The sequence below is a fragment of the Spermophilus citellus genome (assembly GCF_964194105.1).
Source record: "Spermophilus citellus genome assembly, chromosome: 2".
NCBI classification, from domain to species: Eukaryota; Metazoa; Chordata; class Mammalia; order Rodentia; family Sciuridae; genus Spermophilus; species Spermophilus citellus.
The window spans coordinates 199,686,190-199,709,876 of NC_138183.1; the positions used below are offsets into that span (position 1 = coordinate 199,686,190).

Here is a 23,687-nt window from a genome sequence, read left to right on the forward strand (position 1 = left end):
AGCAAATGCTCCTTGCCCCTTTCCTGTCCAAGGAACCTCCTTCTCTTCAACAAATTCTACTCAACCAACTACTTCGGATCCTGATCTTCAGATCACCTACTGTGCTGTAAATGCCCCCTCTCCCAAACGTACAGGCAAGGCATGCCCCATCACCGCGATCCATTAGGGTCTGATTCGCGGCCTGATGCAATCCCGCTATCGCTAAGGAGTCCCTTACCTTGTTTTGCGAGGCTGCCGCTGGCCGAGTCTGTGGGGTTACCAGCCGAAGGCCTGCGGCTACTGGGGCCGCCCCGGCCCATTCAGGCTCCTCGAACATGTGGGCTGCGAGGGCAGAGTGGCAAAGCCCACCCTACTCTCCACGTGCATACAGCGTCTCGGAAGTCAAATCGTCCAGACTCACCAGGACATAGCCGGAAACCAAAGAGTAAGGACAGCGGCTGCTAGAGCGGCCTGTGTGACGCAGAAACCATCGAGTGTAGGCTCTCGTGGGCTAGAAGGGCAAGGGAGGTTATAGGACTGGAGGGAAGGCGGCCCGCGGTGGCCGTAGACGGCCAGGGTGGGGCGGGGCCGGGCGGCGGGCGCGGCCGGACGGGAGTTCCCCGAAGAAGGCGCCTCCAGCCCGAGACCCGGTGAGTGCGGGAGGACCGGCGCCCGCTGACCAAGACTGAGGCCCTGCCAACCCGTTACTCCTCACTCAGCCTGAGTTCTGAGTAGGGAACCAGAGCGATCCTCGGGAAGGACCCCCATCCGGTCTCCCAGGGTAAACGGAGCCAGAGCCACTTCCCCATCCCCCACCCCCCCACACACACTCTGAGCGCTGTTCGAGGGTAGGGTCTCCGCGCCTGCTGTGCGACTTGGATTCTGGAGATAGCCTCGTGATCACTCCTACCCCTCCTGGACCTTCCTTTCCCTCGCGCCCAGGGGATTATCCACTCTCCCTGAACTCTCTCACGGACCACTATTAGCCAGGGCACAACGCCCAGCCCCCTCCTCAGCACCAACACTTTTCCCTCTAGCGGATAAAGCTCGGGCTCATCCCCCTTCCCTGGGAACCCCCACAGTCCCCAGGCTTCCCCCTCGCCGGGACGCTGCTATGGACGACATTTTCACTCAGTGCCGGGAGGGCAACGCGGTTGCCGTGCGCCTGTGGCTGGACAACACGGAGAACGATCTCAACCAAGGGTGAGCTGAAGCGGTTGGAAGTCTCTTTCTCCACTACGTGGGGTGCTCACATCCAGTGGGGGACTGCTGACTTAGCCATCCAATGTAATGAGCGCTAAGCACAGCCTGTCGTGGGCAAAGGGTCTCCACAGAGGAAGCAGTGTTTGCGCCGAATCTTAACTGTTAAGTTTCACAAGCAGAGGCTGCAAAGAGCTTCATAGCCTTAATGAACTACATGGGCAAACGTTAGGAGGCAAGACAGCACAGAATGCCAGGATATTGTCTGGAGTTACATGTTGCTGGAGGATAGAAGAGCTCTGTGGGATGGAGCATTGGGTATAAGTGAAAAAGAACAAGAGAAATGGCTGGAGAGACCTGCAGGAGTCATGCTTCTATTCTAAGAGCTTGGTTTTAAGGTTGTGTAGTGATAAGATATTCCATGAGTATCATCTTAGATGCTTTGTGAAAAGCATGCAATTTCCTAGTTCATCCTAGAAGTGATGTTTTGGATCACATTTGGGAAGGTGAAAAATGAGATGTGATCAGCTTCCAGAAATCTTAAGGATGAAAAATTAATGGGCTTGGTGTGGAAAATGAAGGATGGCTTTGACTTGGGCACTTGGACAGATCTAGTGGTTGCTTTTACTGAGATGGAGAAAACTGAAGGTTGAGGCTTTCTGTTCTGTACATATTAAACTTAAGGTGATTGTACAGCAACTTGGAAATGTTAAGTAGGTTTACATAGATTTGGAGTTCAGGGGAGAAATCTGACTTCTAAGCAGATTGGAGATACAGTAGCATGTACATGATAGTGAAGATTGTCTCAGTAGGAGATGAAAAGCCTGGCCGACTGAAAAGATACAATCAGAAGTTGAAGAAATAGAAAATAAAGGTTAGAGAATACATGTATTAACAGAGGGAATGGTGAATAATAGTATAGGCTACTGAGAAGTCAGAGAACCTAAACGTTTTGAAGTTACTGTTGCATTTACAATTAGAATATAGTTTATGATCTCTGAGTGCTGTTTCAGATGATTAATTGGTGAAGAAATCAAACTACATAGGGTTCCTTCAATTGAGGAACTGTACTGAATACCTCCTGTGGTGGGTGCTAGTCCCACAACCATAGATAATCTTTGTCCTCAAGGTGGTGACTTGGGCAGGTGGAAAGTGAATGGGAGGTGAGGAAATAAGAGAAAACAAATGTGGATTAGTTTTCAATGTTGCCTGACGCAAGAAACCAAGACAAGCAGTAGTGTTGGCAATTCAGGATAGTGGATTTTAATTTTTTAGTTTTTTTTTTTTTTTTTTTAAGTGTGGGAGTGATTGTTCTTTAGGTTTGAGAGATCAGAATCATCTATCATTTTAGTCCAGGCTGCACTGGTTCCAATAGTCTTATGCTGTTTTTCTTTAATAATTTGCAAAATCACTAGTTTCATTTCCCATATAATTCATAAAGGGTACTCTGATAAGAGAGTGGGTACAGTAATTATTCTGTTCTGAGGAAATTTAGAGGTTTAGGCAGAGCTGCCCAGTGTGACAGACATATTTGAAGATTCCTCACTGCCAAAAGGTGAAGAGGTAGCATTGGTGATATCGGAAGATTTCATTGCTGGTTTGAGGTACTAGAGTGTGGGAGCCCAATCTGTCTATATGCTGGATATGAGGTGGTGGTTAATTCCCTGCAGGCCTGCTTGAGATAATAGTCCAGACTTTGAAGTAACAAGCAGCCTGACAGTGGACAGAACCCTTTTGCCCATACCTATGCCGTCAAATTTGGGGTCACAGACTGCTGGAAGCTGATAAGGGTATAAATTGAAGGTTTGGGAGGCAAAGCTGGGGGGGTGAGGGTGAAGCTTCCGGGGATGCCCACCTCCTGGGAAAACTTTGGCTATTTGTGAGTAGAAGAGGACAGACTGTGGAAGGGAAATTATTTCGTTAAAAGCAACCCCCCTGCCCCGCCATCCCCCCCCCCCCCACACACACACACACTCTTCAACTCGTTGGGGCACCTGGGTGGCCAGACCCTTGATCTGTTCCAGGCTCCCCATCTAGAGCCCCCGCAGGAAGTGACCACAGCAGTAAGGCATCCGGAGGCTGTGGCCAGGGCTTGGGACCGCCCCCTGCTCCGCCCCTCAGATCAAAAGCCCAGGACAAGAGGGAATTTCCTTTTATGGCTCCAAGCTGTCAGGCCGTCCTAGCTCCCACCCAATTGTTTTGCTTGTACACTTCTTTTACTTTATAAAACATATGCCCTGGGAAAAGAAAAAAAAACAGGGATGGTTTTCACTCTAAACAACCATTCTCATACTTTCTGTCCATTACTGCTAAGTAGGAGAATCATGTTTTGTGTGGTGTTTTCTCATAGTAATCAAAAGCATTTCCCCTTTTCTTTATAAATCCCTCCAAATCATCATTTTTAATTCCATTCCTTTTTAGATATTAGTTTCAATATCAGAGTTAAACAGTGTGTTTCCTTTCCCATGAAGTTAAGTTTTCTAGATGGTTGGTTGGGTGTCAAGCTCAGGGGAAAGTGAATTGGACAATTGGAAGTTGCTGGCATGAATGAGAAGTCCTAGAGAAGGGAGCCTTACCAGAGAGTGTACAGAATAACCATCCGTTTTTCATGAATCAAGGCTTTTTCCCAGACCACCTTCAGCTCAGTGACTCTTGCCCTTTTTCTAAGGGATGATCATGGCTTTTCTCCCTTGCACTGGGCCTGCCGAGAGGGCCGCTCTGCAGTGGTTGAGATGCTGATCATGAGGGGGGCACGGATCAATGTGATGAACCGTGGGGACGACACCCCCCTGCATCTGGCAGCTAGTCATGGACATCGTGATATTGTACAAAAGGTATGCACAAAACCCTCCATCACCCATATCACAGACATACCATGAGGTCAGCAGGCACTTATAATCTAAGGTGCCTTCCCATTTTCCATGCTGGAACACATTTGGGACTGACTGCCTTCTATCTCTTCTTTTTGTCTGGCCATGGGGCCCAGCTGTTGCAGTATAAGGCTGACATCAATGCAGTGAATGAGCATGGGAATGTGCCTCTGCACTATGCCTGTTTTTGGGGCCAGGATCAAGTGGCAGAGGTGAGTACTCAGGCCCTAAGTCCTGGGACGGGTAAGAAGCAAAGTGAGCCTAAAACCTCAACCTATCCTATCGGTACTATCATGTGACACTCAAAAGGATTGTTGACTGCCAGGGAAGTAGCAGGGGTACTCATCATAACCACCTTTTCATTCCAGGATTTGGTGGCTAATGGAGCCCTTGTCAGCATCTGTAACAAGTATGGCGAGATGCCTGTAGACAAAGCCAAGGCACCCTTGAGAGAGCTTCTCCGAGGTCCATCCCTTACCCCTTGGTTCTCTTGTCTTGTCCTTCCCTGCCTGTGTTCTTCCCTCTTTACCACAACTCAGGCTGTTTTTCTTCCCCAGAACGGGCAGAGAAGATGGGTCAGAATCTCAACCGTATTCCATACAAGGACACATTCTGGAAGGGGACCACCCGTACTCGGCCCCGTGAGTCACTGTTGTGGGGGGAGGGATTGAAATAGTGTTATCCTGGGCTCCTTGGGCTGGATTAGGGCAAAGCTGGGTGCCTGACCTGCCCATATTCTTAGGAAACGGGACCCTGAACAAACACTCGGGCATTGACTTTAAACAGCTCAACTTTCTGGCGAAGCTCAATGAGAATCACTCTGGAGAGGTGACTCTTCCCCTTCTTGTCCCTCCCTTCCAAAACCCCCACAAATTACCTGCTTTGCACCTGCTTTTAAGATTTCCTCCCAGTTAATGGACAAAGAAGTGGTGGCTTTAAAGCCTCCTAACCTGTACTTGTCCTTCAGCTATGGAAGGGCCGCTGGCAGGGAAATGACATTGTCGTGAAGGTGCTGAAGGTTCGAGACTGGAGTACAAGGAAAAGCAGGGACTTCAATGAGGAGTGTCCCCGGCTCAGGTGGGGCAAGGTCTAAACTGGAAGTTGCTGGTTCCGAGGAACTCTGAATGGTACAGAAAGGGGAGATCTTTTATCATAATTCTCAGCCAGGGACAATCTTTCCCTCTCCCAGGATTTTCTCACACCCGAACGTGCTCCCAGTGTTAGGTGCCTGCCAGTCTCCACCTGCTCCTCACCCTACACTCATCACACACTGGATGCCATATGGATCCCTCTACAATGTACTACATGAAGGCACCAGTGAGTAGGAATGCTGGACTTGTCAGGGAGGGCCTGGGAGAAGGGGTACACATCTTCTTCAAATTGTTTTGACTCTTGCCTCCCCTTAGATTTTGTCGTGGACCAGAGCCAAGCTGTGAAGTTTGCTTTAGATATGGCAAGAGGCATGGCTTTCCTGCACACACTAGAGCCCCTCATCCCACGACATGCACTCAACAGTCGAAGTGTAATGGTGAGGCCATCAAGTTCATTACTGGCCCAGGCCCCAAAAGCCTTTGCCTATCTAAAATGGTACTCACCTGCTTCCACGTATCTTCTTTCTCAGATTGACGAGGACATGACTGCCCGAATCAGCATGGCCGATGTCAAGTTTTCTTTCCAATGCCCTGGGCGCATGTATGCACCTGCCTGGGTGGCCCCTGAAGGTGGGTGAGGGCATCACGTTGGGAGGTAGAGGCGGACCAGCTCAATAATAGAGGGGGCAGAGACAGGATAGGCTAGACAGGTGAAACAAACAATGGCTATTCCCCCAGCTCTGCAGAAGAAGCCTGAAGACACAAACAGACGTTCAGCAGACATGTGGAGTTTTGCAGTACTTCTATGGGAACTGGTGACACGAGAGGTACCCTTTGCTGACCTCTCCAATATGGAGATTGGAATGAAGGTGAGTGTAGAACTGTATATACTTGTGTTGCAAAGGTGGTGATGATCATTGTAGTGAGCCTAGGCTCTTCCCAAATTTGTTCAGTCATTCTGTTCAAGAACCAAAGGCCTCTGCTCACATGATGGACTCAAATTCTGAGACTCACCTTGTTTTTCCTTCTGTTTGCAGGTGGCACTAGAAGGCCTTCGGCCTACCATTCCACCAGGTATTTCCCCCCATGTGTGTAAGCTCATGAAGATTTGCATGAATGAAGACCCTGCCAAGCGGCCCAAGTTTGACATGATTGTGCCTATTCTGGAAAAGATGCAGGACAAATAGGACTGGAAGGTCCCTGCCTGAACTCCAGAGGTGTCAAGACATGGTTGGGGGAGTACACCTCCCCAGAGAAGCAGGCCTCTGGTTGCCTCCCCTGCCTCCAGTCATGGTACTACCCCAGATATGGGGCCCAACCCCTGCTCCCATCCCTACCACTGTGGCCCCAAAAGGGGTTGAGCTCAGAGCTTTGTCACTTGCCACAAGGTGTCTCCCAGCATGGGAGGGATCAGCCCCGCCTGTCACAATAAAGTTTATTATGAAAACAGGCTGGTGTGGGGACATGGGAACAGACAAGTACATTGGGTTGGGTGGCTCAGGTGAAATAGTGCGGCTTCTTCACATTGATGCCATATTCGCTGAGGGCAGGGGTCAAGTCCTCCATGGTTAGAGTGTACTTGCGGTCCTGAGGGAAGAGGGAAGAGTACCAGCTGAGCACAGGAATCCCAGATTCCAATCCCATGTGGGTGACCCTGAGTATGACTTATACCTCCCCTAGGATGCAGTTCCCCAAAGGGGTTTGCTGGATAAATTAAGCCTCTACTGTTGTGGAGAGTAGTTACTGACTCAGTGAGCTTCCCTTCACACCTTGCTTTTGCTCCGGGAGCTGCCAGAGGCTGTGCCCTTCATTTTGCAGTGCTGTAGGGCATCGTTGGCAATATCTGAGATGAATTTCTGGGCAGCTAGGGAGATGAGCCGAATTCTAAAGAGAAAAAAACTGGTATGAGGAGATGGACAACAAACCATACAAAGCACCCAAAGCTCTGTCCTGCCCTGGGTTTACTCACATGCGTGGATCTGAGGCCTCAAAGCCAGCCCGGTTCAGGTAATAACCAGTCACTGCATCTGGGATCTGAGAAATCAATTAGACAACTGTCAGTGTTATCCCTGTGCCCTGATGGGCTAAGTGGGAAGAGGGTAAGGGAAAAGATTTGGTCTTCATATCAGATGGAAGCTCGTAGTTTGGGTGGACAGAGGGAATAAACAATAGAAGACGCTGAAAAGCACGCAGGTGTAGCTGAAAATTGTTATGACAGTGGGCCTAATAGCCATGTTCAGGCAGGAAGCCCACCGTAGGTGTGTAATCCTCCAGCTGCATCAAGAAGTCCACCAGAGGCGTGCTGGACACCACCGGCTTTACGTCTCCGTTGGCCGCGCTGGGCAGTACGTAAACCCCGTTAGACATAGCCCCCTCCGGGGGCGCCGCGCCGCCCGCTGACACCGGAGCTGGAGGAGAACCAGCAAACTGAGACTCAGAGGTGGGGCCCAGGGTCCCAGCTAGGTCTGCCTGGTACCCTCTGCCCTCACCCGCCGCTGGGCCCAGTCCCAGACGTTTCCGTCACCCTCACCCGTCCCGGCCCTCACCCGCCCCGCGCCGCTCGGCCGGCTCCCCGGCCCGCGCCGCCACAGGTCCCGTGACCCCAGCCGCGGCTCCAGCCCCAGGCCCCCCTGCAGTTCCCGCGGGGCTGGCCTTGTTCTCCGCGGCGGTGCTGACGGGCAGCGCAGCGGGAGCCGAGACCGGGGGCGTCGGGCCCGGGGCCGAGGCGGCGGAGGCTGGCGCCGCCTCGGGGTCCGCGCCGGAGCCGCTGCAGCTCATCGGGCCGGTGGGAGAGGCGGCGAACAGAGGCGCTTCCGCTTCCGCTCACGCTACGCACACCCGGGGTGACGTCACACGTTCCGCGACTCGCCCCGCCTGTCACCGTGTCAGCTCTTCCGTGGGTCCCACCTCCTCTCATGGCTTGTGGGCGGGTTAGGTAAATGACCGAAGGGTAAAAAAACAGTGGGGAGCTTCGCTGCTGTAGACATTCCATCTTCCACCCCGAAACACTCCACGGCAGTTCTGCCCGGATGGGAGACACTGTATATCCGGGACACAGTGCGGGTCTGGGACACTTCATTCAGATGGACGCTTAGACCTTGCTTTGGGGCCGTCGGTCCGACCCTCCTTGACTACGACCTTCTTGGCAATCTGCATACTTAGTAGTTACCTTATTCAGCCTTTTAAGTGTCGTAATGGAGTTAAAAAGCTCCCCGCCCCGCCAATTGCTCTGAGAGAGAAAAGCAGCATGTCGCGCTGCTGTAGATGGAAAGGGGAGATATTTCAGCCTAAGGAGATAACAGACAAATCACAACGAGTGTAAACGTGAGGTTGTCAACAACATTTATTTAATTCTTATTTGTCAACTCTTGAGCTAGAGCCTGGAAATACAAAGTTAAGTAGGACAAAATTCTAGTCCTCTAGGCACCAACGGTCTTGGAAACTAACACACTGGCAATTTCAATACTCTGCGGTAGTTAACAATGCTAGAGGTAGACACAGGTGAGCAGTGCAAGGGAGGAAGAGAACATATGCTACCCACCTCCAGGTGCCAGGCATTCTATCAACATGATTCCACTTAATTTTATTCCCTGACTATGAAAGGCAGGTAGTGATATCCCCACTTACATGAGGAAACGGTCTCAGATAAATTTACTTGTCCAAGTTTCTCTCCTACAAAACCAAGATTCAACCAGGTTTGGTTTTGAAAGTTTATGATTTTTTCTGCCATACCAAAATCAGCTAGCCTCGGGGAATCAGAAAGTGATTTCTGAGCCGAGTCTTGAAAGAATCATGTAAATCATGGAGGCAGTTGTATCAGGGGGTGGTGTTCTGGGCACTGGAGAGCCTCAGCTAGGGTAAGAGTTTCTTGGCCCTTGGGGCAAATAGAGGAACAATGATTTGCTACTCAGGATCAAATTTTTTCCAATCAAGCCAGAAACCTATGTCCCTTGACTCTCATTTTTTTCATTGCCCACCGCCCACACTACCTTAACATCATCCAGTAATCTTCAAAGCATTTCTATCAGGTAAATGGCTTCATGGGATTTGTATTTCACTCTAGAAGGTGGAATAGGGATGTACAAAAGTAAGGACACTATTTTTACAAGGGTTTTCTGTAATTTAGAGGAGAAAGAATATGGCTTCAAGCTAATATAGTAGCAGTGGGGATGGAAAGAGAAAAATAAATTCAGATGTTCTTAAGAAATATAATTGGAAGGACTTTTGCATCGATAAAGATATATTTAAGAGGTAATATCAGTAGGACTTGTTGATTTAAGGTAGTTGGGGGATGAAGAAACTGAGAGTCAAGGGACATGGGTTTCTGGCTTGATTGGAAAAAGTATAGTATCATTTACCAAGAAGAAACAAAAGATGGAATAGTTTGAGGTTGCATGAAAGGAGATGAAGTTTCAAGTATTGCATATCTTACATTTGAGTATCAATCATTACTGGATAGAAAACCTTATTTAGTGAAATGGGGATAGCTATAGATGCTAGTAATTTGTTCCAGGAGACAATGATTAAAATGATAAGAGCCAAAGACTAAGAATGGAGCAATGAAGAAGACCAGTATTCCAAGAGGAAGCAGAGCAGGTGAAGCTGTGAAGGAGGAAGATAAGAGTGGTAAGAGAAGTTATGCACTAGAAGTTAAAGAAAGGGAATAAGTGGGCAACTATAATGGAAAAACCATCAAGGAAAGATTGAGTAGTTTGCACTGGATGAAGCAGCAAGTAGGCCATTGTTTCTTAGCATCAGGGGAGGAAAGAATAAAAGATGAGAGCAGAGGTCTTATTGCAGTGAATTGAGGAGCAAACATGAAGTGGTGGTCATCAGATCTGAGCCTGCTGTAACCAGTAATGACAGACCACGTCCTCACCCTGTATTCACATCTCTGGTTGAAAAGAGGAAGAGGTGAAGGGAAGGGCAGACAAAAATTTCTGGTTATATCATCTTGTTGAGGAATCCCGAGGCAGGAGTAAGGACACCTGAGTATGAAGGTGCAGGGTAGGGTGGGGAGTGAAGCCAAGCTCACACAGCATTTCAGAGTTAGGGAGATGAGCTGTCTGCAATTTTTGAGGATTCAGTAGGGCTTCCAAAAATGCAGAATAAGGAACTGATTCACCAATCATAGGACAGAAGACAAGTCAGCTTTCCTGGCAGGAAAGAGTCAAGGATTGAGTAATGTCTTCAGTAAAGCTGGAAAGTTGGGTGTTCCCCAGCCTGTTACAGGATCCCAGCCAGGGCCAGAGCAGAAACCCTGACCTTCCACTTCTTCATTCAGACAGGACTCATGGCAGCCGTGGGTTACCTAGGGAGGAAGTGGGCATTAGATCTGGGTCTGCTGGTACAAGTACCGACAGACTGAACCTCCTTACCCTGTGTTCAGATATCACCAACTCACAAGTACCCCCAAGTTCATCTTAGCCAATCCCATACTCATATGACATCTATATACCCTTCCCATCCACACTCACATCGAAGAGTCCTGCTCCATGCTGCTGATAGAGCCTTGGGTTGAGAAAGCCAAGAGGGGGGTGGCCACTAAGGATTCTGTGTTCATTTATCAAGGATATGAGTCCCCCAAACACTGGAGTAGAGGCCTGCAAGGTGAAGGTGCAAGTAGTGGTCAGGGTTTCTGAATGATTGGACCTTTGGGGATGAATGTTTGAAAGGATTAGTGGTCTCTGATGAATCAGGGGCTCTAGGGGCAAGGTGCTAGAGGTAGGAGGTAGTTACTGAGAGGGCATTTGGAGTAAGGCTGATTCTCACCGAGGTTCCAGAAACCCATGGAATAGGCACACTGTTGCTGACCACCCAGTAGCCATCAGAAAGTGCAGCAACATCTGGGTAGGCACGGCCACTACCATTGAAGTAACTGGATGGTGGCAGGTGAGGGCTAGAGTTCAGGAACTGGACTACAGCTTCCTCCTGAAAAGCACTTCTGAGTAAGTACTCACCTGTAGCTTGCCCATCAGTCTGCTGAACTGAGGATCTCCCAACCTCTTATCTCTCCACACAAACATGCATGTACCTGGTATGAAGGCCGTGGGAACACGTTGCTGAAGCCACCACCACTGATATAGTCAACTATCTCATTTGTGACACGGAAAGGATTCTGGAAGGAAGTGCCTCCTACTGTGGTAACATAGGGGCTAAGGGAGAAGACAGCATTCAGATAATACAGGACCTCCAAGTTGTGTCGATGAGTAAGCATGGCCTAAATCTTGTTGGAGAGACTAGACTCTATGGGAAGCATGTACACATGCCTCAAAGCATGGTCTGAGCTGACTATATATATATATATATATATATATATATATACACATATATATATATATATATATATATATATATATATATATATATATATATATATTTATACACACACACTTTTCTCTAGAGAACACTCAACTTAATCTGCCACTAAAATGCCTAGGGACTGAGGAAGAGGAACAACTGGGAGCTGTGTCCCACTCAGGAGACTTGAGGCCTAGAACCTATAGGAAGAAGAGAGGGAGTGCAGCAATCAAGGCAGGTTAAACTGAAGGCTGAGTGATAGGAACACCTGATGGAATTAAGGTAAAGGTGCTAAATCACAAGGTCACAGGTGAAAGATATGTGATCACAGGTAAATGGTAGTTTGGAGTAGTTACCTGGAGGCCGGGAAACTAGGACGAAACTGGTGTCTTCCAGAGACAGACCAACACCCAGCTCCACTGTCACCTAACAGATAGACAAATTTGGAACCTATATTAGTTGGTCAGAGCTTGGTATGTAGGTTCAGGTGCTAGGGAGGAAATCTGTTTATCAGCTCTTACTGCAAAAGGTCAGAGTTTAGAGGTTATGTCATTGGTCTCTGTTGAGGTTCTGAGTTCAGATTATGAGTCAAAGATCAGGTTCAGTGGTCATAGGGGTGGGGATCAAAGCTCCCAAGTTGGGTGGGTTGGGATAGAATGTCTAAGTTCAATGTAGGAGTTCACCTGAGGCAAAGAGCAGGGTAAGACCCCGGCTGGCAGCCTTCATGAGCTCGGTGTTGACCCTCTGGATGTAGGCACTGCTGAGGGAGTCTTCATCATCACCATAGCTTACAGTATGCACATGTGGCAAGGATGACTCATTACTGAGCAGGAGGAGCCACTGCAGGAAGGGCTCCTGTGCCTCATGCCGTCCTGGATTTTTTTTTTTTTTTTTTGAGAGGTGGGCATAAAGGTAGTCATTGGGAGTTTGTCAGGATCTCTTTAGCTCATGGCATTCCCTTGTCAAAGCGGGGATCAACAACCACCTCCAACCCACTTCCCCACCAGGTGGTCCTCTTAGCAGTACCAGGGCTACTGTAGACCCATGTGGAGATATTGGCACCAGCACTCATCAGGTATTGCACATCCAGACTGGCCTCGATCCCTGCCCGGCCTCGGCCCTGTTTGCCAACCACTCGGGTTACTGATGTCTGGTGTGCAAAGTTGCCACCAAAGAGGTGCATGAACTCAGCAAGATCTGAGTCATGGAAGTACTGCTCCAGAAACTATGGAAGGAGTCAGAGCAGGAATCAGGAGTCAGAAAGTGGTAAGACACTGAAGACACCTTGGGGAGGCTGGGGGAACCCTGGGCTCTCTGCTTGGCTCACCTGGGCACAGGCCTGGCTGTTGTTGGTGGTGCCAGAGCCCACATCTTGTGCTGTCAGGTTATATCGCTCACGAATCACGGATGGAGTCACTCCAAAGTGCAAGCCAACGCTTCCTGCCACTTGTGGCTTGGGGCGTTGCCTCAGGGATGATGTAGGGGGAAAGCGGTGTAGTCCCCCCACTGTGGAAAGGGGTCAGGTTGAGATCTTATAGACTTCAATACTCATTTTGTCCCTGAGCACCTCCACTCAAACCCCATCTAAACTTCTCAGCCCCTGGATCTGCTTGCCCCAACCCCACCAACGCCACTGGGTTTACCAAAATCCACATGAGAGGCCAAGGCCTGAGGGAGCTGGTAGGGACGTAGGGACCTTACAACATGGATCTTTGCTGGTCCCCCCACATAACGATGAAACTCAGCCCCAGGGAGCAGCAGCTCTGCCTGTCTGGAGGTCAGAGATCAGAAAACAGAAGTCAGAAAACACAGAACAGAGCACCACTGGGCAATCAGTCATTATCTCCTCATGCATTAACCACTACTCACAAGCTCTAAGAAACTCTCAACTCCCTCCCTTTGGGGTTTCTAGTCTCCCTGGGACAACTGATGCTTTCCAAGGGGCAATCATTCTCTCTCACCGGACACTCAGCCAGCAAGTCAGAAAGTCCTGTGTGATCACTGAATTGCAGTTCCAGGCTCCAGCTGCCAAAAGCCATTTTTTGACTGTGTGGAGGGTAAGTGGTGATGGCCGGACCAGCTCAGCCACATCCTCTATGGTTAGATATTTTCCTGCAGATATTCAAAGAGGGGCTTGCTTTCATGGCTTTCCCAAGCTGTCTTTTTGAACCCCAAACAATAAACATCAGGACTTTCCAGGGAGGGCTGTGCAGGTGCTGGGTATATTTAGGGGCCAGGGGAAGAAATGTCTGGAAAGACTTGTAATGCTATGGTCACAAAATACAGATTAACCCTAAAAACCAGTAGGTTGCAAATGATGCACCACAGCATGTATTTCCATGATCATGAAAAGCAAATGAGATTAATATAAGTTTTCTATTTTATCTCCAATAAAAGTTTCCAAAACTTTTGGAGCCAATCATAACATCTAATTTACCTTTTGTCACCATACTTGTTGATTTTAAGCTTAACATGATGGTGAACCACTATTTCCTACATGAAGCCACACACATTAGTACTCCCCTCTCAGGTGATCTGAGACCTCCCCCTCTCACTTCCACTCTTCACACATACACATTGTCCCCTTGCCATCAAAGACTTTAACTAGAGAAAAGGATACAATCCAGTGGTTGGAAAGACTTTTTTTTTTTTTTTTTTTTTTTGTGAGTACAATAGGTAGTATAGTGGGACTGAGGTAGAGGGGAAAAAAGACTGCAGACCAATCATGGGGCTGGGCAGTTGTCCAGAAGAAAAAATAAACAATAGAGTTGGGGGCAATGAGAGATGACCAAATGTGGATTAACTTAAAGATAATTTAAGAGTTGAAATTGGCAGCCTTGGTGTCTGAGGAGGAAATGGGAGTGGATTTGAGCAAGGGGAGAGGAACTTGAGTTGATGAGCACTTACGGATAACGGGTTCTATTTCATTTATCTGGTAAGTAACAGAATTTAAATCTAGAGCTGATCATAAAGTCTGTACCTTTAACCTTATCCATTTTTTGGTCTTTAGACTGAGGAAAACAGGTGGAACATGGGGGAAGAATGTTACTTTGGTAGTACAGTTAAGTTCTAATTCACTTTTTTATAAAAAACTCCTCAATGATAGTCACTGCCATTCATCTGCCCTATATCACTCCCCTGTCAGGCACAAGGAGCATGACCCTGATGTGATTTATACCATCTCATGCCCTGCCCAGCCCTGTGTCTTTCACTGCATTCCACTTTGTGCCCTGGTTCCCAACATGCACCGTAGCGAGGAGAGCCAGGATCCGACACAGCCTGTACCAACTCCAAGAGTCTCTCCAGATTCTGCTGTCTCAAAGCAAAGGTGAGACTCAGCTCTTCCTCAGGGTCCACAGGGCCCAGGGACACCCAGCCTGGGGGCAACCTGCAAGGTCAGGGGACAGGTTAGGATGTGGAGGGGAAATATGGGTGGGTTGGGGAAGGTTCTGGATTAGGGGCTGAGACTTTGGGTACGATCTCAGAAGTGGATAAGGATCACAGAAGATGAATGACAAACTAAGCCTGGGAAACTGGGGTATGGAGGCTATAGAGGTAGAAGGAGCTGGTTTGAGAGTGAGGGATGCTAAGACCAGGACAGTGGGTGCAGAACAGGGCATTCAGAAGGAGACAGTCAGTGTTAGGTCAACTCACGTCCTCCGCTGGTCAGGCTCCGGGCTGTAACTACCTTTGCTGGCGACGATGAGGGCAAGGAGCCCTAGGAGGCTGCGGGGGACGGCAGGTGGGTTTTAGTGGTAGCTTTACTGTCATTATATTCCCACCCTCCAACACGTACTCTTTCCAACATGATCTCCTTCACTCCGGCCCCCCTAATTTCTCACCAGGTTCTGAGTCCCATTCCGCCTTTCTGCAGATCTGCTGTCATGTGACAGATCACATGGGCCCCATCTTCCAGGGCCACCACCTCCCTGCCTAGTAACTAGTGACGATGAAGCCTTCTTCCTCTCAAATGGTCCTGAATGCTGGGAAGGGGTGGGGCTACCATTAAAATTTCCTCTCTCTGCTTAGTTTAGCACAGCTCCCCACCTGCTGCCTAAGCCAGCCCCGCCTCCAAGGAATCATCACCAGAGAATGGTTCTGGAGGCCTACAGACATGGGTTATTCCCAGCTGTTTGATTAAGAGAAATAACTCTTTAGAACTTAGGTAGGTTTCTACATTTACAATAGAGACTATCATAAAAAGTGATTTGCCTCGTAGGGTTACAGTGAAAATTTTTTCTGAGATAAAACAGCAAATTGCCAAGCACAGCCTGACTCAACAGATGTGAGGTCTTAAGCTCCAAGAAGGAATCACTTCACTTGGCTACTCCTTTTTTATGGGGTGGATACTGGGGAATCTAGGGCTGCTTTACCGCTGAGCTACATCCCCAGTCTTTTTTTTTTTTTTTTTAACAGTGTCTTGCTAAGTTGCTAAAGCTGGCCTCAAACTTGCATTCCTCCTATCTTGGTTGGCCTCTTGCCCACATTAGAGGGAAAGCACTGTAGAGAGATATGATTGTCAGTCTCAGGCTAGGCTCTTGAGCTCCTGGTATAATCCCCATCCTAGATATCCACATATCCATAATAGGTGCCTTCCAGTCATCCCCACAGAACAGAGCCAGAGGCTGGATACAAACTGCAGTTTATTAAGGCTCCAGAGTGAGAATTGGCACTTGTTCTGGGTAGGGGCAGGGGTGTCAAAGAAACCCAAAGGAGCTGGGCCCAAACAGGTTAGAGGGACCTTCCCCATTTCCCTACCCCCCCCAATAAATAAAAGTCTTGCTCCATCTCAGGGTGCTGGCACAGGGCAGGAAGTCCTCATTGAGGAGAACCAAGGGCTGCTGCCTCCTTCATATTCCTCCCCACTGGACCTGACTGGGATGAATGTGGGACCTGCCCCTACTGAAGAATTTGGGATGGAGAGCTGGGGCTTGACAGTGGCCTCCCTGTGGCCAGTCATGGTCCGAGGCTGCCCATGGCAGGCTCAGAGTGGGGCCTGCATTGGGGACACTGTGCGCATCCCAGGTCGGGGCCCAGCCTGGGCCACAGCTAGATGTGCAGCTCCGTGTCATCAGGTGGCTCCAGGCCAGACTCTGTGCTGAGTGCTGAAGCTGAGGGGCCCTGGGCCACCCCAAATGGGGAGACAACAGGTGAGCGAGCAGCCAGAGGAGACAGCGAGGGTGAGAAGCTGGGGGACATGGCAGCTGAAGACAAAGAGCCTTCGTGGCTGATGGGAGAGCGGTGAGAGGACGGTGGGAAGATGGCCCGTGCTGCAGCTGTACTTGCAGGTTTGGGGGGCACAGACTTGGCTCCTGGGTGGGCCACGGCAGTGATGAGGGGTGGTGGGTCAATACGGGGAGCAGGGGGACATGGCCGTGCTTCATCCTTGAGCCGAGCAATCTCTGTGAAGACACTGGCCAGTGGTTGGAACTGAGGGCACCAGCTCAGCAGGTAGTCCCAGTTATAGCTGCCACGAAGCTCCTCCTCGCCAGCCACAATGGCGGTCAGTGCACCTGCCACACATGGTTTGCCATCTGCTGGGAAGCCATAGTCCCCAGTGGGTGCGGGGCTCAGGCCACAGCCCCCCAGAAAGGCTGTGGCAGTGGCTGGGGGTCCCTCCTCTCGGTACAAAGTGGCTCCTGCACCTGGCAGCAGCAGCCCTGCCTTTCGACCCTTATACCAGGTGTCAGGGGCAGGTGGCTCACAGGATGTGTCACTCAGTCCATCTGCATCCTGCTGGATGCCTGAGTCAGGGCCCCGGGCAGCCAGGGAGGAGGCCACACTGGCCACACGGGGAAACTCGTTGATCATTCGTATCTCATCATCTTCTGCAGCCTCTGCTGAACCTCGGCCACTTGAGTGTGAAGGGTCCAGGGAGCCACCACGAGGGTAAGGTCCGCCAGCTCCCGGCCCACCATAGCTGGGGAGAGTCTGGTGATACAGGTGCTCTGATGGTGGTGGGCTGGGAGGATCCCGGCCCAGCTTCTGCAGGGAGCCACTGGCTAGGGGTGCTGCCTGTGACATTGGGCCAGGGGCCGCATCAGCCTTCCGGCTGCGGGCCCGAACAAGTCCTAGGACCAGGGCTGCCAGTGCAAGCACCACCACAACTCCCAAGGAGGCTGCCACAGCCCCCACCAATAGTAGGTTAAGGTCAGGTGCCAGGCCTAGTGCAGTGTGAGTGATATCTACAGTCACAGGTACAGTGGCACTTCTGGAACCAGGCAGAGGCCCCCGTGCTACTACCTCCAGCCTTAGCTCCCGTGGTGCTTCACGCCGGGTCCGGCCCCCACCCCCAGAGGTGGTTGTTCCACTGCCTGGTGCCTGACTGTCCACCCGCAGGTACAGGGCACCTGTAGTCTGGTTGATACCAAAATAGGGGGAAGAGGTGGCAAGGGAATAGAGCACCAGGCCATCAGCACCCCCGTCCTCATCTGTGGCCTGCACATGACCCAGGCTGTGACCACGCTGGGCACCTTCTGGCACTTGGAAGTGGAAAGCTGGAGCCAAGAATACTGGGTCATACTCATCCTCTCCAGTCACTAGCACTGACACAGTGACAGAAGCTGAGAGATTCCCAGCATCAGCAGCACCCACCAGCAGCCGGAAACTTCCTGTGTGCTCATAGTCAAAGGGCACTCGTGCCCGCAATTCCCCTGTAGAGCTGTTGAGCGCAAAAGCCTCACGACCCCCAGGCCCAGCCTCTAGCAGGCTATAGCGGAGCTTCCCAAAAGCCCCAGCATCCCCATCAATTGCATGCAGAGTGGTCACAAGAGTGCCTGGAGGCTGGTTCTCAGCCAGGCTGGTGCTGAGCAAGTTCAGTGGGAAGGATGGGCCATGGTCATTCACATCCTGGACCTCAATTGTCACTGGTGCCAAAGCAAAGTGTGCCCCAGCAGGGTCAGCAGCCTGCACTACAAGCTGATGGCGAGCCTGGGTCTCACAGTCCAGGGGGAGGGCCAATCGCAAGGTGCCAGAGCTCTCATCCAGTTCAAAGAGCCCCAAAGGGTCACCTGAACTGAGGGTAAAATGCACAAGGCCATGAGGGCCAGGGTCAGCATCAGAAGCCTCCATGTGCAGCAGCTCAGCTCCAACAGGTATGTCCTCAGGTACTGTCACGTGGTAGGATGCTCGGGTAAAGACAGGTGGGTTATCATTGACATCCAGCACAGTAACGGTCACTGGCACAACTGAACTGCGTGGTGGCTGCCCCCGGTCAGCTGCAGTCACAGTTAGATTGTACTGTGTGAGGCTTTCAAAATCTAGAGGCTCAAGCAACACTAGGCAGCCTAGTGCCTGGGGGCCTGGTCCAATGCCCTCTCCAGCCTCGGCCAGCCGGGATTCCAGATGAAAGACTCGGCCCCGGTTGCCACTAATGATGCTATAGTCTACAGTGGCATGGGTGCGGCTTCTGTCAGCATCTGTGGCCTCCAGGGTGAGCAGTGTGGAACCAGGGGGTAGATCTTCAGTCACAGCCACACGGTAATGTGGCAATGTGAAGCTTGGGGCGTGGTCATTTTGGTCCTGTAGCTGCACATGCACTGTGGCTCGTGCTGCTCGGCCTGGAGTCCCATGGTCTCGGGCTTCCAGAACCACATCCACCACTCCTGGCCCCTCATGGCCCAAAGCCATTGTTCCTACTGTTGTGAACAAAGTTCCTGAGATGAGAAGGGAGGGAAAAGAAATAGTCATTCAGCAGTGGCTGTGTGTGATCAGCTTGGGAAGTCAGACTCCAGGCAATGGCCTGTGTGCTGGGAGAGTATGAAATGGCCTCATGGATTCAAAGCTCAGGGAATAGCTTCTAGACAAGCAGTCAGGGCAGGGCTTATCATATTAAAGACAGAAGGAAGAAATATTCTCCCTAGGTCAGAGATCTAGGAATCAAGATTTTGAGTAATAAGTTCTAGGAGTGAGGTCCAAATGTGGCCCAATATTGTCAAAGATAAAGGGGTTACATTCTGGGGAAGACACGCACCATTGTTGGGATCAACACTGAAGCCTTCAGCAGGGGAAGCCAGATGGTAGGAGATGTGACCATTGGCACCGAAGTCACGGTCAGTGGCAGAAACAGAGAGAATGGCACTGCCTGGGGGAGTGTGCTCAAGCAGCATTACCTGGGGTGTGAGAAAACGTGTTCATGGCCAAGCTGCCATGCTTGATGTCCATTATGGCTTGGAGCCCATACTCCTTAATATTTAAATGAGAACTGCCCACCTTCTCCCCTTTCTGGCCACAGGATGTAGAAGTTCACACAACCTGGAAGGCTTTTCTGAGATGGGACCCTCCCATTCCAAGGTAACTCCAACATCCAGCCCACTCCAACCACTTCTAGCTCCGCCACATCCCTCCAATAGGAACAATTTCTGGCCCAGTTGTGGGTACATCCAGGGGAGTTGGTACCTGGTAGAGGCTCTGTGAGAAGGTAGGTGCATTGTCATTGACATCCTCCACAAGCACTGTGAGGTTGGCATGGCCCTCGTGAGGTCCATCATGAGCCAGCAGCTGCAGATGGTAGTGGTTACACTGCTCAAAGTCCAAGGGACCCGTGAGGGAGACACGGCCTCCATAGCGGCCAATACTGAAAGGATCCTGAGGCCCAGATGGACTTAACACATACCACAGCACTGGTCCAGAATCCACATCATTCCCTGTTACCTGTGCAATCTCTGAGCCCAATAGTGCATCTGCAATATATGGGACGAGGTTGTTTTGGCAGGGTTCCAAGCAACCCTGGAACTGCAGGATGAGAATTAATGCCTCTCAGCCACCCCTTTATACCTCTTGTTTTACCAGCCCTTACCTTCAGACACTCGGAGCTCCCAGGGCTGGGGGATAGTGGGGCGATTGTCATTGGAATCGATGACCATCACCGTCAGGGTAGCTGAACCCACAAGGGCAGGGCTTCCTCTGTCTGTGGCCATCAGTACAAGCCTGGACACAGAGCACAATCAAGGAGCAGGGTCTGGGGATAGAAGGGGACCCTGCAAAGGGCTAGGAGAACTCAGGAAAGAGCTGGGTTCTGGGGGAATTCATGGGGTGGCCTAGGGACAGAGAGGGATTCAAGGCAGGAGTTGGAAACTAGACAGACCTAGGATGGGGTCTTGGGTCCATAGGGGCCAGGCCTTACCGTGCTTCAGCCCAGATCTCACGGTCCAGGATGGCTGTGGTAGTAATAGTGCCTGTGGCTGGGTCTACATGGAATAAACCCCGTGCTGGCTGGGATGCAGCCAGACTATAGGAGATCTGTCCTCCAGAGCCTTGATCCAGATCATCTGCCTCCACCTGGTGAGTGTAGGAGGTTGCTGGCACTGGCTTGGCCACAAACAAATCTGACCAGCCCTTGCCCCCTAACTTCCTATCACTCTCCACACCTGCAGCAAGGGCCCCTCCAAAGGCCGGGACTCTGGCAGGAAAGCCACATAGTGGGGCCTCAGGAAACGGGGAGCATTGTCATTGGCATCTTGAAGGGTCAGGGTCAGCACAGAGAAGGCAAAGGCTCCTCCACTCTCTGCCTGTAGGACTAATCGCAGTCGTGGGTTTGTCTCAAAGTCCAGTCCTTCTGCTGAGCGAACTGTGATGGCTCCTGTTGGGAGGAAACTGCATCAGTCACAGCCACTTTCCTTGCCTGGAGCCTCACCCTTAATCCAGGGCAACTCCTTTCACATTAAAGCCTTCTCTGGCCCAAAGAACCTATTTCTCAGGAACCTGTTCCCTTAGAGCCCTTGCTCCCCTCCTTACCTGTACTAGGCTGGATAGAGAATATTCCTTTCTCATTCCCACTGAGAATGCTATAGGTGATGGGTCCATTTGAGCCCCCTGCATGGACAGCCTTGGGGGAGATAATAGGAGTCCCTGTAGAGAGGATGAGAGAGGATAGTATCAGTTGGACTGTGAGTACTAGGGGGGTTTGGGAGACATTTTCAATGAGTAAACCATCCAAGGATACAAATCTGGGACACATGGCTAGGGACCTACCTATGGGTGCATTCTCACGAAGTGTAGCTTCACTACTAGCCCGGGGAAAGCGGGGTCCACGCTCAGACTCCCCCTGCAGTCCAACAATGACCACACCAGTGGCAGAGCGAGCTGGACGACCAAGGTCAGTAGCCACAATGAAGAGGACACGATCCTGGGGACTCAGAGATACAGGAGAACGGGCTACCCGTATTTCACCAGTGTAAGAGTCCACAGTAGTACCAGGAGATGGTGTGCCTGACAGCCGGTACAGAATGGAGGCATTGGCACCAGCATCACGATCTTCAGCTCGTAGTGTGGCCAGAGCCAGAGTTGGAGTATTGAGGCTAGGGCCTGGGCGAGGTAGGCGCAGACGCAGAGGGCTAGTGGGGAAAGTGGGTGCATGATCATTGACATCACGCACTGTGATGGTGATAGGCACTGTTGTGCTCAAGGGCCCAGCAGCTGCACCATCCACTGCACTCACAGAAAAGGCATAGCTGGGACAGTGTTCTCTGTCCAGGGCTGTGGCTGTGCGAAGTTCCCCAGAAGTAGGCTCCAGCAGGAAAGCTCCTGCTGTACCTGAACCCAGGTAGTAGGTCACATGACCATTGGCCCCAGCATCAGGGTCATGAGCCTGTAGTTGCAGCAACAGGGTCCCTGCAGGTGCATCCTCAGGCACCTCTACAGAGTAGGCAGGCACAGGAAAGGCTGGGGCATGGTCATTGGCATCCAGCACTGTTACTGTCACAAGTAGAGTGGCACTGAGAGCTGGCTGGCCTCCATCCCGGGCCTCTATCCGCAGCTGGAACACTGGCTCCACCTCCCGGTCTAGTGGCCTCAAGGTGCCAAATTCCCCAGAGGCAACATCTAGGGTAAAGGCTCCTGATGGGTCCCCATCTGCAGAGAAGGGTATATACACATAATCATGCATGTCTCATTTCATGGGGACGGTGGTGGTTTATAAGCAACAGCAGAAGGAAATACAGGGGTTGGAAATGGGATGGGAGAAAGACAAAGATCAGAAATAAAAACAGTAAAGCAAGATACTATCAAGCAGTTGTTATCACTTACAGTGTGGTTTGGGAATTCCTAGGAATCCCCTGAGGCTCCTTCATATACATAAGGTCAAACTACTTTCATAAAAATTACATGCCTTTTTCATTCTCATCTCACAGATATACAGGAGTCTACAGATGCTACATGGCATAATGACATCATCACTTGGTTAATGAAATGTGTGCTTATGTATTGTTGTACATAATTTATAGAATAGGGAGAAAGTGTAGGGCATGAATATGTGTATTTTTAGAGATTCAGTTTATATGGCTACCTTCAGTTCTACCTATAACCTCTGCAACTTCATCATTGTCCAACAAATTGCTATTTAAAATTGTAACATTTCGTTGTGCCTTTGCAGAAATACAGCAAACAGTACACTTCAGTGGCTTTTTTCTCAAGGATACCTAAAAATTGTGTAAGTTTTAACATCTAACACAATAAATATTGATATGATCCACATAAAAATCCTTTAAGGTTCTCAAAAATTAATTCCTGGGACCAAAAACTTGAGAACCACTGTTATAAGAGACAAACAGAAAGATAAACACAGAGACAAATAGGGAGCTAAAGAGCTAGAAAGGCATAGAGATACCCAGATACACTGATATAAGCATGAAAGAAAAAGTGGGAGACATAGAGAAGAAAGGAGACACAGAAAAACTGAATGAAACTGTCAGTGGCTAGCAAGGAGCAAGAATCAGGCTAGTGAGTGCTGAGTCAGTGCATATAGGATTATTCTCACCAAGGATCCGGTACTGCAGCTGCCCATTGGCTCCTACATCTGGATCGGAGGCCCTTAGCATAGTAAGAGTCTGGGGGTCTTGGCCCTCAGGTATTTCCAAGTACAGGTGGACATTCCCAAAGGTTGGAGCATGGTCATTCTCATCCTCTACAGCCACTCTCACTGTGACATGAGTTAACAGAGGGGGCGAACCCCTATCCCGAGCATATACTGTGGGCAAGCAAAATTAATGAGGTCTAGTCTGTCCCCATCCTGTGGTGAAATCAATACCACACAGTGCTCATACATGTTTACCAATACACACATAAATTACACACAAAAACCAGAAATCATCTATTTCTATACACACACTAGGCCCACATATATACATGCATAGCACACATGTGCAAGAACATGTTCTTTTCCTTCCCACCTCCCAAGTTTGGTACATACAAGATGTATCTTGAATTAGTGGTGCTGTGACAGAAAAGACACTGAGGTATTGAAAGATCC

At 50.1% G+C, this 23,687-nt stretch overlaps 5 protein-coding genes across 15 annotated transcripts in view; 1 reads left to right on the plus strand and 4 right to left on the minus strand.

The window, feature by feature from the left end:
• The window catches only part of RRP8 (ribosomal RNA processing 8), a 66,009-nt gene extending 65,562 nt beyond the window's left edge, over positions 1–447 (minus strand). For all 3 annotated transcript variants that reach the window (XR_014019721.1, XR_014019722.1, XM_081274876.1), the window contains exon 1: positions 218–447. Coding sequence is in view for 1 of the 3 variants with exons in the window: in XM_081274876.1 (XP_081131002.1) it covers positions 218–316 (99 nt within the window). In the remaining 2 variants the exon portion in view is untranslated. The remainder of the gene's footprint in view (positions 1–217) is intronic.
• A 46-nt stretch (positions 448–493) lies between these two features.
• On the plus strand, positions 494–6,587 carry ILK (integrin linked kinase). 5 transcript variants are annotated; one of them, XM_081274897.1, is made up of 13 exons: positions 494–629; positions 1,062–1,182; positions 3,848–4,013; positions 4,166–4,261; positions 4,418–4,514; positions 4,607–4,690; positions 4,792–4,877; positions 5,017–5,126; positions 5,239–5,366; positions 5,456–5,577; positions 5,671–5,770; positions 5,879–6,009; positions 6,178–6,587. In XM_081274897.1, the coding sequence occupies exons 2-13, from the start codon at positions 1,094–1,096 to the stop codon at positions 6,325–6,327; spliced, it is 1,359 nt and encodes a 452-aa protein (XP_081131023.1). In that variant the 5' UTR covers positions 494–629; positions 1,062–1,093; the 3' UTR covers positions 6,328–6,587. The 5 variants fall into 5 exon arrangements, with proteins under 5 accessions (XP_081131023.1, XP_081131022.1, XP_081131026.1 ...); XM_081274896.1 differs by having other exon boundaries at positions 495–629; positions 1,017–1,182; XM_081274898.1 differs by having other exon boundaries at positions 580–760; positions 1,017–1,182.
• TAF10 (TATA-box binding protein associated factor 10) lies at positions 6,562–8,072 on the minus strand. Of its 3 annotated transcripts, none has more exons than XM_081274945.1 (5): positions 7,793–8,072; positions 7,394–7,548; positions 7,110–7,174; positions 6,910–7,024; positions 6,562–6,727 (listed from the first exon to the last, which is right to left on the minus strand). In XM_081274945.1, the coding sequence occupies exons 1-5, from the start codon at positions 8,055–8,057 to the stop codon at positions 6,638–6,640; spliced, it is 690 nt and encodes a 229-aa protein (XP_081131071.1). In that variant the 5' UTR covers positions 8,058–8,072; the 3' UTR covers positions 6,562–6,637. The 3 variants fall into 3 exon arrangements, with proteins under 3 accessions (XP_081131071.1, XP_081131072.1, XP_081131073.1); XM_081274946.1 differs by having other exon boundaries at positions 7,681–7,958; XM_081274947.1 differs by having other exon boundaries at positions 7,687–7,953.
• Positions 8,073–8,465: 393 nt separating this feature from the next.
• On the minus strand, positions 8,466–15,364 carry TPP1 (tripeptidyl peptidase 1). 2 transcript variants are annotated; one of them, XR_014020428.1, is made up of 14 exons: positions 15,283–15,364; positions 15,095–15,166; positions 14,689–14,828; positions 13,402–13,552; positions 13,084–13,211; positions 12,768–12,946; positions 12,467–12,665; positions 12,124–12,312; positions 11,797–11,866; positions 11,175–11,295; positions 10,913–11,071; positions 10,618–10,743; positions 9,510–10,451; positions 8,466–9,081 (listed from the first exon to the last, which is right to left on the minus strand). XR_014020428.1 is itself a non-coding variant. In XM_081279711.1 (13 exons), exons 1-13 carry the CDS (start codon positions 15,324–15,326, stop codon positions 10,311–10,313), a joined length of 1,719 nt encoding a protein of 572 aa, XP_081135837.1. In that variant the 5' UTR covers positions 15,327–15,364; the 3' UTR covers positions 8,466–10,310. The 2 variants fall into 2 exon arrangements, 1 of the variants encoding a protein (XP_081135837.1); XM_081279711.1 differs by having other exon boundaries at positions 8,466–10,451.
• A 543-nt stretch (positions 15,365–15,907) lies between these two features.
• The window catches only part of DCHS1 (dachsous cadherin-related 1), a 34,749-nt gene continuing 26,969 nt past the window's right edge, over positions 15,908–23,687 (minus strand). For both annotated transcript variants that reach the window (XM_081281543.1, XM_081281542.1), the window contains exons 13-21: positions 23,196–23,405; positions 21,413–22,291; positions 21,176–21,289; positions 20,809–21,020; positions 20,565–20,719; positions 20,238–20,368; positions 19,838–20,121; positions 19,413–19,551; positions 15,908–19,095 (exon numbers count right to left, since the gene is read on the minus strand). In XM_081281543.1, the coding sequence (XP_081137669.1) occupies positions 16,490–19,095; positions 19,413–19,551; positions 19,838–20,121; positions 20,238–20,368; positions 20,565–20,719; positions 20,809–21,020; positions 21,176–21,289; positions 21,413–22,291; positions 23,196–23,405 (4,730 nt within the window). In that variant the 3' untranslated portion in view covers positions 15,908–16,489. The remainder of the gene's footprint in view (positions 19,096–19,412; positions 19,552–19,837; positions 20,122–20,237; positions 20,369–20,564; positions 20,720–20,808; positions 21,021–21,175; positions 21,290–21,412; positions 22,292–23,195; positions 23,406–23,687) is intronic.

Bases quoted from the DNA above. Each gene is read 5' to 3' on its own strand.
- ILK (XM_081274897.1), top strand. From the start codon at position 1,094: ATGGACGACATTTTCACTCAGTGCCGGGAGGGCAACGCGGTTGCCGTG. The intron at 4,262-4,417 runs GTGAGTACTCAG...TTTTCATTCCAG, and splicing joins GCCAGGATCAAGTGGCAGAG to GATTTGGTGGCTAATGGAGC. The intron at 5,127-5,238 runs GTGGGGCAAGGT...TCCCTCTCCCAG, and splicing joins GAGGAGTGTCCCCGGCTCAG to GATTTTCTCACACCCGAACG.
- TAF10 (XM_081274945.1), bottom strand. From the start codon at position 8,057: ATGAGAGGAGGTGGGACCCACGGAAGAGCTGACACGGTGACAGGCGGG. The intron at 7,549-7,792 runs GCCAGCCCCGCG...GTTCTCCTCCAG, and splicing joins GCACCGCCGCGGAGAACAAG to CTCCGGTGTCAGCGGGCGGC. The intron at 7,025-7,109 runs GTGAGTAAACCC...TTTTCTCTTTAG, and splicing joins GAGGCCTCAGATCCACGCAT to AATTCGGCTCATCTCCCTAG.
- TPP1 (XM_081279711.1), bottom strand. From the start codon at position 15,326: ATGACAGCAGATCTGCAGAAAGGCGGAATGGGACTCAGAACCTG. The intron at 14,829-15,094 runs GTGAGTTGACCT...CTGACCTTGCAG, and splicing joins GAGCCTGACCAGCGGAGGAC to GTTGCCCCCAGGCTGGGTGT. The intron at 11,072-11,174 runs GTACATGCATGT...AGTGCTTTTCAG, and splicing joins TCCCACGGCCTTCATACCAG to GAGGAAGCTGTAGTCCAGTT.